Raw genomic sequence first — 13316 nt, forward strand, 5'->3', positions numbered from 1 at the left:
ACCATTCGATTGTCATTTCGCCTACGGTACAACGGGTACCCATCTTGATCAAACTGAGATGAATCAATGAATCTCTTGGGGAAATGTTTAGAGCACTTATCATTTAACATACACGGTGAATTCCTTTTAGCGTGTCCGCAAGGTCCATGAACTATGAATTCCTCAACAGTTGTATAATATACCAAGTCATTAACCTTATCCGGAATCTCAGCTGAAATGATCGAGTCCATGAATGTTGGGCTAGAGAAACCATCATGCTTTTGAAGGAATAAAAGTATGTGTGCATATGGTAAACCTCTTTTTGAAATTCGATTGTGTAAATAATTGCAAACAAAGAGCTATAATAAGTGAATTTTGCTTGATTGTATTATAGCACACTAAAACAATATATTACAATGTACAGTAATTTATACCAGCTTTAACGTGACCAAATAATTTCCCTTTCTTAATCTCTTTGATCATTGAATCCAATTTCATCTTGAAGACACGACAAACTATGTCGGCCCTATCTTCTACCTTAAAGTTCCTTTTGTCCAAAAACCGTCTTATCTCAGGCCATTTTGGATTGCATGTGAATGTAATAAATAGGTTTGGATAACCTATAAACCAACAAATCGCCATAGCATCTTGATAGTTTTGTATCATGTATCTTGCGCCGCCGGTAAAACTTGATGGTAATATGATTCTTTTGCCTTGAGTGCTGGGTTCAATCTCACCTCGTGTCAAGGCATCTGATAGGCCTTTGTATGCCTCACATCTCAGCGCTTTTTGGTTTGACCTTATATAACACAACCGTGAAGATTCAACCATTGTATACGCATCGACTAAGAATTGTAGAAATAACCTCTTAGCATATAGTAGAGTTGATATCTTAGTTAACCTTTCATGAAGACGAAAAGCGAAATACTCCCTTTGAGAGATACTTTTTCTTGACCAATTATGATTAGTAATTGTTGTTGAAAATAGAATGTCCTCCCTAAATCCATCCTCGCCATAAGGGAATAAAATTGGATATTGCAATGGCAAATAGGCTGGGTTTAATTCATTAATTCTTTTCAACCCTCCAGTTTTACACTCCACTAAAATGTCCTGTTCACCCATTGATGGCTCTAAGTCTCCTACTATTAGAGCTGCAACCTCAGACGCTGTTGGTAATGAATAAGTACGTGCATCTGTAGCCCTCCTGTCTATCAGCCTCATCTTAATCTTAGATGTGTCATTACAATCAAGAAAGTTTTTAGCCATATGGAATGATTTGACGAACACATTATTGTGATCTAAAACCTCTTTAATGTCATATACAACTTCTCGATGTAGATCCGCTTGATCACTATTGGTCCTACAAAAAGTGAAATATAAGCAATTAGAAATATTGTTAGATAAATTTACAATTGTATGTATTTAGAAAAATGAAATGTTAATTTTTAGAATTTGTTATACCTAACACACTTGATATGATTTTCGATTTCATTTTGTGTGTCGTGAATATAAAGTTGCGCAAACTTTGGTTGTACTCCCGCAGTAGGTAGAAGACTTCCAATGCGATGGAAGTTCTGGCCATTTATACGAAATATTGGTGGTGCAGCACCATTATTAATTGAACTATCCACTTTACCACCCATCGATGTGAAACAAAACATGTTATTATAGGATCTTATATTTTGCAAGAAACATTTGTTTTTCTCGCTTGGTACAAAGAACAAATCATGTAACTTATTCGGTGGCTTTATCATCAACGGTAACACTATTTTTACATGTACACAGCAACTTGAGTACTTTGGCTTTGCATTTGGTTTTGACTGTGCTGAGCGTTCATTTGACCAAAAAATAGCACTACAATACTCGCACACGAATTCTGGGTCTCCAAAATCTAAGTATTCAACTGTAAAAAATAAATTCAAATAAGTAAAATAAATCCAATAATCTCGCATATATAGATTACATTTTATCAATATTATTGTTTGGGAATGAAGTGACTTGACAGACCATTACTTGCAACGGCTTGCAGCTGTATAGGTTCAACAACCTCTTCGAATTATGAAATTAGGTTCCTAACGTGTTGAACGGGGTGTAACTCTCTTTGTTTTAGCGTTCCTTTGTTACCATCTGTTGTAACACAACCATTCGTCTCGAAAACTATTACCATCATAAACTTAAATATTAGGGTACGTTATAGTAATATTATAAACATAATGTAATAATTTAAATTTTTAGTTGACGATTTGTTTACCAATTGTATCATCGCTTTTACTTGGCGACAAATTCAGGTCAAATGTATGAAGAAGGCGCTTCTTCAGCGGTGAATTATCCATTAAATCAATAACTTCTTCGCGATAAGCTATAAGAGTTGTCATCAATTAAGTATTGTTATTATAGTATAAATAATGAATAATTGCGGATTAAGTGTTAGGAAAATTGTTTATATTAATATAACAATACTAACAATTTGTAATATTGCTTAAAGGTTGTCTGTAATTGCTTGTTTGACCCAAGGTGTTAGACATTAATGTTCTTGTAGTGGTAGACCCTGTTATGCAAAATAAAAGAATATAATTAGTTATATTATATAAATTCAGAACAAATGGTTTAAAAAAATACCCTTATAGCATTTATGAATTTAATCCAAAAAGCTCAAGACTTGCTCACCATTTGTAACAACACTCAAAGGTGTACAAAGTGTATTCTGAAAGACACCGAATATTTGTGTTCTATTAGACGGTTGTGGAACTTGATTTGTTAACGATGATTGCGAACCTTCATTGGGTGTAAAATGTTCGTTCTCTGCATATTAGGACATGAATGTTTAAACCGGTCATTAAGAGATTATATATTAGTGTCATAATATATTAAACTTTATGTAAATAATAACCACTACTAAACATGTGAAATAATTAAAAAACTTCAAATTCCAAACATATAATAAATCTCTATATCTATATTTATATAAACCAAAAGTAAATGATTAATGTAAAGTGAAATAGTCCAGTTTATATAATTTATATATAATATATATAATCTTCAAACTAATAGTTTTAATCAATTTTATAATATTATAAATATTATAAATATTACTCCATTAAGTAACCATAGTGTTAGGTTTCTCACCATAACTAATGGGTCTTTGTTGACCTTATCTGCTACAATCAGATCTGAGTTATATTTTGGAAAGGAGAATGATGTTCTCTTTTCATTCCCAGCGTTCACAGTTTTCGCCCTGCACCCTTTTCTCTCGAGTTCGTCCTATTTCACCATTTATTTTCCAGATCATGCTTTTTCTGTTCCTAATAAGGTGTCGTTCGTATGTAATCTACATACATCATCTCTAATTGAGACAATTTTTACACTATTGTTCGAGTACCGATTTGGAAACCCTAGTCGGAGTTCGCGTTTGCTCGTAGATTCAACAGTTGCGAAAATCGAAATGAAGTCTCACACCTAGATTTGTAAGTTTTAAATCCTGATTTTTCTTTTCTCCAATTTACAGCTTTAAAATTCAATTATAAGCGTTAATATAGGATTTATGATTTATTTCGATTTTTTCTGTGAACTGATGTTACTTAATCGAAAATCTAAAACCCAGAATTTTGAGTTTCGGAATCATGCATCTAAACCTGAAAATTTTGTTTATTTGAATTTTTAACTTTGGATCTTAACATGCAAATTAAGGGTTTGATAATTTCTAATTTGATATTTGTAGATTTTTTTGCAGTTTCATATGAATCGAAGATATTCTTCGGTCTACAGCCAAGGGTTTCTAATTTGAACAGAGAGCTTACAAAAGAGATAAGTTTTCCTAATATTACAATTTAATATGCCATTTGATAGTGTATGTAATGCATTTGATAAGTTTTCCTATATGATTGACTACATGCTTTTACTACCTATTTGATAGTGTATGTAATGCATTTGAAGGACACACACCTTTTGTTTGACGACACTGTTTCCTCTTGGATCCAATCGTGCATGATGATGTAATCTTCCTCATGTTCTGCAATAGGAATGCTTTAGCTACTGTGCTTTTGATGGGAATGCTTCACCTACTGTGTTTTTTATGGGATGAGTTTATTGTTTTCAGATCAGTGTTGTAAATCCAATATGTTGGAAAAATAGCATTAAAATGGCTTTTAAGTGGCTATTTTGTGGTACAATTATCGGTGGGGTCCACTTCCGATTTGGGTCGGGTCAAAGTGGATTCGGATTCTTCGTAGTGAGACGAAAAGATTGATATATTGTACGCTCAAAACGGATAATGGGTGAATGAGATATTGATTCTCAAAGTAGACCCATTGAGTTGGAAAAATGTAAGGGAAAAGTGAGCTTTGTCCCACATTGATTTGGAAAGAGGATTTCACCCCCCTTTTATATAAGAGCTTTTTTAGAGCTTGTAGAATTGTATAGCATAGAGGCTCTCTCGCGCGAGGGGGGGGGGGTGCAAATCAAATTCCAACTAGAGATGACTTCGGAAAGGCTTGATTCAAGCCCGAGCTCGTGTGTGCCGGCACCTACGGGCACGAATGTCGTCCGAAAAATTGGCTGGCCTTGCGGGCTAAGTTATGACCTTGGGAGGCCGAAACCTGAAAGTTTCGGTCTGAACCATGGTTTCGGCCTTGGGAGGTCGAAAAACAGAACGCAGCAATGTTTTGGCCTTGGGCCGAAACTTGGCGAAGCTGAAAGTTTCGGCTTGGGGCCGAAATTTGGTGAGGCTGAAGGCCAACAGTCCATTAACTCCAGTTTTGAATTCTGAATTTAATTCTGTTAATGGGGGTTGCTGTTTCAGATGTTACACAACGTGTAATTAAGGCCATGATAAATGCTATTAAGTACTCCCCCGCTATATAAGAAAGGGGTAGAAGGTAGAAGCTTTATATACTACGAACAAGTACAAGAGCTCTACACGAAATTAGTTTTCAAGCTTCAAAACCTTCTGCTTCTACTCCTTTCTTTAGCCTAACTGTGTTCAAGGCTTTTGCTCTAGTTCGCCGGGTTCGCTCGTTTGGGTGCTCAAACGTCGAACCGTAGCGCGTTTTATCCTGGGAAACCTAGGCCACGACGCTCCTAGCACTTTTGGGAGGTGGCAAATAAGGTTTTAAGGAAAGAGTGGTCTCTTGACTCACGCTAAAAACCCTTACCCAAACACGAGCCAATCTTTCCTTCTTTCGTTTTTGGATTATGCTTCTAAGCAAGAATCCTCCTTTTATGTTATAATTTGGTTGGAATTATAATCTGTGAATTATAAATTCCTTTTGGTTGATATGTATATACCTTTTCTGTAGATATTCATGCATATAACTATGGTGGTCTGATTTATATATATATATATATATTTGTGTGTATATATATATTTCGGATATGATATATCGAATAATATTTTATATACTTCGTGTGTGTATATATAAATATTATTTTATGATATTAAATCGATTATTGGTTCATTATCACGAACACAATATTGTTGTTATTGGTTGTGTATTTATAGAGAAGTTAACCTACTTTCTCTTGAAAAACAAAATTGTAGGACTTAATTATTCATGTTATCAAGTATATAGGGAACCTAAAAGGTTTTTTAAAGTTTTGTGAATTAACCCCTCACTGCAATATTTTTTTTTTTTGTTGTTGTTATAGAGATGAATCTGAAAGGTTAATTTTTTTAATTATAGTTTTATATATTTAGGTGGTGAAACTGTTCACATATAACTTCATGTATATTTTTGTGGTCATGTTATACTGTAAAATGAAAGAGTCACTTGTCATTTGAACACATCATTATGATAAAATTTGAATAAGTATATATAAGTTTGACTTCATTACCACTTATTAGAATCGATTTTTTCAGGGGATCTTGAATTCGATTTTTGAGTAGGTGATGTTACTTTACTAATTTTAAAGACACATTTACTAATTGAAGTATCTTATGTCAATTTCTCTAAAATGACCTTTGATTTTGCAGTGAATGTGTTGGGGTCACAGATGTGAGATCTTAGATGACCCAAACGTAAACTTGGGAACCAAAGAGAGTATGCAGAACAGATCTTTTACAGTGTTTATATGTAAGTTTAAAACTGTTATTTTAATTGTGCGTTTTGAAGTGCTTTACAATAATGTTACTTTACGAATTTCCAAGAGACATTTAGTAATTGAAGTATTTTCTGAAAAATTTGCTAAAATGACCTTTGATTTTGCAGTGAAGGTGTATTGGTCACAGATGTGAGATCTTAACCCATACAATTTTAAACTTGGGAACCAAACCGAGTATACATTAGTTAACAGGTAATGTTAAAGTTTAAAATGAAAAAGTGGACAATTAATTTGAATACTGGATTAAGATTAAAATTGAATCAGTATATATAAGTTTGACTTCACTTAAACTTATTAAAATCGATTTTTGCAGGGCTTTTTACCATTCCATTTTTGAGCAGGTCATGTTACTTTACTAATTTGCAAACGACATTTACACATTGAAGTATCTTATGTCAATTGTTCTAAAACCTCCTTTGATATTGCAGTGAAGGTGTTGGGGTCACAGATCTGAGATCTTAGATGAACCAAACATAAACTTGGGAACCAAAGAGAGTATGCCATAGAGATCTTTTACATTGCTTAGAGAATTAAGTTTAAAATTTTTCTCAAAATTGTGAGTATAGAAGTGTTTTCCAGTAATGTTAGTTTACTAATTTTCAAGACACATTTAGTAATTGAAGTATTTGATGTCAAATTTTCTAACTTGAACTTTGATTTTGCAGTGAAGTTGTTGGGATCTAAGATCTGAGATCTTACCTGACCCAAACGTAAACTTGGTAACCAAACAGAGTATGAAGAACAAATCTAACTGTTTAAATGTAAGATCTAACCATGTTATTATAATTGTGAGGCTAGAGTTTTTGTGCAGTTCTCACTGTTTTAGTTAGGATATTTGAATTTTATTTTTCTCATTGACTAACCACAGTTGTGACAATTTACTTGGCAGGATGAACCAAAGTTGTGAGGGCGAAAGGGATACACATTGTGATATTTTTTTTAAAGGCAAAGCAGGTAACATTTCAAAACCTAAAAATTGTCTATATACTTTACTGTGCATGTATGTATTTTTTGATTTTTTTTGGAAGGGAAACATCTTTAATATGTGTTTTGCTATTATTATGAGTGTATTTGATTGCATTTGTTCTGAATGCCGGTTTCCAATTAATAAGCATCTTCCACAAAAATTAATTTTATATGATATCACTTCATACATTACTTGTGATTAGAATACAAATCCTATAGTATTCTATATCTAAATAGAACTTCTAGAGTTGATTATAGATCTCCTAAACTATTCTTTAACAATCTAGGATCTTCTTGTTTGATCTTCAAGCATAACATATGTTCCTTGAAATTGATTGGTCCACTCTTCTTGCAATGCATGGATCATTTGATATTTGTGTTTGTTTGCTATATTTGAACTCCATCCACCTGCAAAACTATAAACACTTTGGAAAAAACATGAGTAATTACAAAAAATCATATGTTTTGGGTAGTTATAGGTTGTTTTCTACATTTGTGTCTTACAAAAATGCTACCCAACGGCTCTAATCCCTGTTAAGACTTGTCATTTGATTATTGCGATAGACTATTGTAGGAGTAGTGGTGAAGTCCTGCAAATTAGTCACAAATAGCAAAGGAAACTGGAATTCAATACATCATTAAAATTTTTCCAAAGTTTAACACCAAACAAATAATTAGAAAATATCCGAAATGTCTAACTGGCATCATCGACAGAGGGGAAACAACTTAGCCCAAAATACTCAAAAACCATTGTCCCATTGTTTAAATTTAACAGACCAGCTACTATTTCAAGCTTCCTTCAATTTTTCTAATTTCACAACCACTTCCTTTGTTTTTTTGGAGCTTTGGGTACTTGAAAATTTATCCATCAATGACCTTTTAACTGCCCTGCTTCATAGCCATCACCAGTGAGATTAAGAGGAATAGCCTGGAGAGGAATCTCGGCTTCATTGACATCCAACTCATCCTACACCAAAATTTTTTTTTAGGGGTCAGGTAGACAAATGTTGAGACCAGAGTTAATAGCCATATAACAATATTTATGAGTTCTAAATACCTCATCCTCCCAAAGATCTTCTTCTGTAAGCTCAAGTTCCAACTTCGAGTTAAGGTCTTTATCCCTTCCGAGCATCAACTGTGGGGCATGTAGCTCTAACATTTCAACATCATTGATAATCCTCATCACAGAAAACACATTTAGGAGGTTTAGAAATTGTTCCCTTCGAACCGCAATTCTGAAAATTAGATTGAGGCCAACCAATGCTTGAATTTCAGCAGGCACACCATTTTTTCCCTACAGTAGAAAATGATAAAAATTGAATAGGTTACATGTTCATTGAGTGAATCACAAATATAAGTAGTTAAGAAAGTAATTAAATGTATTGTGTTACCTGAGAATTTTTCTGTTTCAATTCCAGTGCACTCATACCTAACAACTCAGTGCATTCCCTATCCCACATGACAAAGGGAGCATTTCCCTTTATGTCTACAACCCTGATTTTAATCCTATACCTCAAAATCCCATCTCCTCAAGTCCTATCACAGTCTTTGCAATATAGAAACTCGTTTTTGGGCTCCAACTTCTTGTAGCATGCTTTTGTACGACACGATGGATAATACCACTCGCCATCACAGTCAATGGAAATTATTCGAGTAGCTACCCAGAACTCTCCAAACTGCAGCATATATAATTACTTAGGATTTAGCACCAAAAAATAAGATGTTAACCATTATTTGTTAGTTTGTGAGATTGTTATCGTACCTCTTTCTTTGCATACACTTCTGTCAAAGTTCTTAGTTGCAAATCATCCTTGAGGGAGACAGTGTATGAACTTCCAGGGTTGAAACTGGACTGTGAAACAATACTCCTCATCGGAGTTTGTTCAAGGCCCAAACTGTTCGTAGAATTATATTATACACTATCTTGAGTCATTTTTTATGGAAGTTATAAAATAATATGCAAATATGATTTGTAGATAAACAGTGTAATTCTTTTACATACCTTTCTCTAAACTGCATGAACTCTGGACATTGTTGATTGAATAGGAGTTGTGTAACATCATATGATGAACAGATTTTGATATCACCACCTAAATAGAGAAAAAACAATATTAGTTAAACCAACTTTAGCTAATATTTAAAAAAAAAAAAAACCGATTTCAGTAAAGAGATGAGTAGTTACTTCTCAAACAGGGTCTAGCTCTACAAAACTGTATTAAAAGCAATAATGGTTCTTCAGTAGCCGAATTGTAGTACACTTCCACTTTGTTTACGTGGTCATCCCATACAGTACAACCCAATTGAATACCACTACAATTTTTAATAGATGTTAGTTATGAGTACAAACACTTTAGGAATAGAAAGTTATAAACGGCAGAAAATTAGAAACATACTCAGAATCCTCAATTACAAAGTCGATCAACCTTGAGTTTTTGCCATTTATTATCTTCTCCTGGGGAGCATGTATCTCTACCACACGACCAATTACATCTAACACATTTTTACAATGAAAAGAGTAATGTTAGTAAAAGAATTAGAAACATTATAAATCCAGATAAATAAACTATAAGAATATAGACGTACCAAATAGTTACTTCTCATCAACAGATTGATTAGCTTTTAGTGTCTTGAAATCCATCAACCTGTACATGTGCATTGGGAAATTTGTACCCTTCAACTCTTTTACAACAGTTTGATAATTGAACTTTATCATGAATTTATGTGGGCTGGTCTTGAAAGAGTAGAAATTAGTGATGACCACAAAGTTATTAACACCGTAAACTTTGCCTTCTGTAAAAGTCGTCCGGAATTTGTCTACAAATTCCTTGGGTATGTGGGCATGCAAAAATGTGCTCTAAAAGCAATAGCAATTTATGATTTTAGTTTACTCTGTAATGGTGATTAATATGCTAGATTTTTTTCCAGATTACCCAGTTCGTTTCAAAAAAAAAAATTACCTGCTGATCATGGAACACAATTTCTTTGGATTTGAGTACGGAAGACGACTTCCTTTCTTGGATGTCATACGCTCTCAGAGTTCGCAAACGCAGTGCGTTGCGTGTATTCATTGGAGATATATCACTTGCAAGAACGTACATTGTTGCCTGCGTATATCACCTGCAAATTTTGCTATTACGTGTAGATGAGCGTGTTTGATTCGAAGATGAGCACTGGTGTACAAATGTTGAGAATGTTATTTAAATATACATGTCCTGCACTATCGTTGGAAAACCCAATTCGACGTAATGAATATGTGAACATAATTGTTTACATAAATATGTTATCGGAAAACGAAGAGACCAACCTATTTCAAATTAGGTCTTTAATTTGATTGGTTGAAATTCATTCTGTAAACAAAAAATAAAAGGAAACAATTATATTGTTTTAAAAGTCTTTGGTAACTTAATAGTTTCACATTGATTCTTACGCAATATCAATTAATAATATGCTTCAATGTAAACGACGCCATTCCATTTGGGCGGGAACTTTTTGTGCTATGTTATTTTGCTATATATATATATATATATATATATATATATATATATATATATATATATATATATATATATATATATATATTTATTTATTTATTTATTTATTTATTTATTTATTTATTTATATAGAGGGTTGCATTCACATGCAAACACTCTTAAAATACAAACGTGCGGACAAAATATAGCCTTAGGATGTGATAACATAAATGGATTAGATAGAGTCTTAAGATGGTATAGGGATTGTTAAATTCTGAACACAAGGGCAATATTGTGAGTGCAGCCACACACGTAAATAAGGAAACAAATTGTATTTGTATAACATGTTATAATTAAGGGATTGTAATACTGGAAGGATTAGAATACACCACCGGCAACGCAAACCCCTTTCACGACAGAGATCAATTGCTCCAACGTTCAACCATGGACGCAAGAATAGACTCCATTGACGACTCAAACCTCAAAAATTTTGAAGCCAACTCAGACTCCATGGATGATCCACACCCAGGTAGTTACACCATATATTTGATCGTTATTATTCAATGTTGTTTTAGTGAGGAAGAACAATATGCAATGCGATGCGTGTATATTAATTTTTGGGGGTTAGAAGTATTGAAAATTTGCACCATGACATACTTGTAGCGTAGGTTATTGAATTTTGTGAATAGAAATCTACCAACAAAAAAAAATACGGAGAGACTGGGATGTTGGGGGTAGGGTTCGAACCGATTAGTTATATGCGTGCACATAGGAGGCCATAGTTTGAACACACGTGCATTCACGGATTTGTTTGTTATACTATATGTAATATTAACAGTGCTGCCATGGGCGAATAATTGTACTTTTATTATCGCAAAATACACTTTTGAATTAAAGGCGAACAACATAGTGGAGGCGGAGCAACGGAGTGTAACATGATCGTATTACCCGATGGAACGAAACAGTGGTTGCCTAACTGCAAAAGCGAAAGCACACCGTATGTTGGGCAAGAATTTACATCACTAAAAGACGGACTAGACTTCTACCGGGCATACACAACCATTGCCGGATTCGATATCAGACAAGGCACGATGCGGAGGAATAGGGAAGGGGCAGTTCACATATAATGTATACATTTTATGTTCACGAGAAGGATACAAGCAAAAAAAAAAAGGGTAGTAGCGTGATGACGGACAAAGGAAACAACACAAAATCAAAGAAAAAGCGCTGGTTGTCAAACCGAGTTGGTTGTAATGCCCGAATCGTGTTCACATGGCCCACAAGCGGCAGTTATAAAATCCATGCACTTGAGCTATGGCACACACACTGCCTATGCTTTGACATTGGGAGGCCATTTTTGAAAATAAATATGCAACTAGATAGATATTGGACACAAAATATTCGTAGCAAACTGCGCAAGGGCAAACATTGGTTCCACAAAATCATGGAGGCTATACAACGAAATAGTCGGAAGTTTTTCAGACATAGGAGCGACATCCACAGATTTTTGCAATTTTAGGAGGGACTTGTTGGCTTATATTGTTGGAGCAGATGCACAGTTTGCAAGGACACATTGAATGTTGAGTGTACACGCAGGCCGCAGCACATGATGTGTGCACAATAAAAGCATAACTGTAAGTAATCCACAACCCAAAAAAAAACATACCATGGGGCCATATTGAACAGGCGGGATATTATCACCTTCATCCCCCCCATCACAACCCTGCGTCGGGGGCTCAATGACACCAAGGCCAAACCCACCACTCCAAATCTCAGAGAACTCACGCTGACGTAGTAAGGGTGACAACCACCCACGAAGAGCAGGAATAGACCGAGGGACCGCGTGAGCACCATGCACAATCCGATCTACATAAAACAACTGGAAAACACCAAAAATAAATACAAGATAGAATGTTACGATATTAGTTAGAATGAATAAAACAACATACACAACACGAAAAGAGAAAAGAATAGCAACAATACCGTAATGAACTCAGCAAGCCCAAGAAAGAACTTATGTCGACCAGCACGCCACGTAGCCTACGTCTCAACCAAAGTGTCCACCACAAGCTTGGACCAGTTTAGGTCACGCACACTTGACACATCTTCAAAATGATGAAAATACATTTGGTTCGAGTACCCGTTACACATACAACAAACTAAGGAGGTCAATACCAACATAGGAAATATCGCTTAAACCAAAAGCCACCATCGTAGTCACCAACCATCCTCTCACTAATCTCCGCCGCAGTGATATTGTGCCTCCGCATCTAAAATAGACCCCTCCAATGTTTGAGAGTGCTGCTAATCTTAGGCTTATCCCGTTGAACCATCTCAACACGACCACGCAGAAACCCCAAAATCAACTCCACATCACCCTCATCTACCACCAATGATCTCCCACTACCGAGATCAAATGACATTGATTGGGAATCAAAATTAAACAGTAGCCATAGCAAAAGATGCGGTAGAACATCCTCAACCTTGAACTCAAGCAACGCCCTAAACCCAAGCTCATAAATGTCAGATTTCTGTTGAAAGCTCAGATCCTTCAAGGCATTTACCAATATCACAGACTGTCCCCTCATCTTCACCCTAGGATACATAGCATCCTCCTCAACGTTCAATTCATACTCGGGAGCATCCTCCTGTGGTGGCTCTTGCTGAATCCTGTAATGGAGCGCCCTAGGCGGCGTCACAAAGTCACTATCACCATCGGATATTCCCGAAGGACCTGTATCCGATTGCGCGCGCTTGAATTTTTTAGCTGCAGAAAGAGCAAACACAAACAAGCATATGACCCAC

The 13316-nt window shown here is 35.1% G+C and overlaps 2 protein-coding genes across 2 annotated transcripts; both read right to left on the reverse strand.

Annotated features, from left to right (window-relative positions):
• Positions 1-390: 390 nt before the first annotated feature.
• Positions 391-1622, reverse strand: LOC109185566. The gene is made up of 2 exons (XM_019335507.1): positions 1441-1622; positions 391-1339 (listed from the first exon to the last, which is right to left on the reverse strand). The coding sequence occupies exons 1-2, from the start codon at positions 1620-1622 to the stop codon at positions 391-393; spliced, it is 1131 nt and encodes a 376-aa protein (XP_019191052.1).
• Positions 1623-7909: 6287 nt separating this feature from the next.
• On the reverse strand, positions 7910-12723 carry LOC109185567. Its single transcript, XM_019335508.1, has 12 exons — positions 12687-12723; positions 12178-12377; positions 9999-10145; positions 9712-9895; positions 9435-9531; positions 9224-9351; positions 9044-9131; positions 8804-8936; positions 8662-8717; positions 8433-8547; positions 8099-8335; positions 7910-8008 (listed from the first exon to the last, which is right to left on the reverse strand). The coding sequence occupies exons 1-12, from the start codon at positions 12721-12723 to the stop codon at positions 7910-7912; spliced, it is 1521 nt and encodes a 506-aa protein (XP_019191053.1).
• Positions 12724-13316: the final 593 nt, after the last annotated feature.

This window comes from Ipomoea nil, unplaced genomic scaffold (assembly GCF_001879475.1).
Source record: "Ipomoea nil cultivar Tokyo-kokei standard unplaced genomic scaffold, Asagao_1.1 scaffold1334, whole genome shotgun sequence".
In the NCBI taxonomy this organism is placed as follows: domain Eukaryota; kingdom Viridiplantae; phylum Streptophyta; class Magnoliopsida; order Solanales; family Convolvulaceae; genus Ipomoea; species Ipomoea nil.

Excerpts from the sequence above, each read along its gene's own strand:
- LOC109185567 (XM_019335508.1), bottom strand. The coding sequence starts at position 12,723 with ATGGTGGCTTTTGGTTTAAGCGATATTTCCTATGTTG. Across the intron at positions 9,896-9,998 it reads TTGTGTTCCATGATCAGCAG|AGCACATTTTTGCATGCCCA; the intron begins GTAATTTTTTTT and ends TATTGCTTTTAG. Across the intron at positions 8,937-9,043 it reads TTCATGCAGTTTAGAGAAAG|TTTGGGCCTTGAACAAACTC; the intron begins GTATGTAAAAGA and ends TTCTACGAACAG.
- LOC109185566 (XM_019335507.1), bottom strand. The coding sequence starts at position 1,622 with ATGGGTGGTAAAGTGGATAGTTCAATTAATAATGGTGCTGCACCACCA. Across the intron at positions 1,340-1,440 it reads AATCATATCAAGTGTGTTAG|GACCAATAGTGATCAAGCGG; the intron begins GTATAACAAATT and ends CACTTTTTGTAG.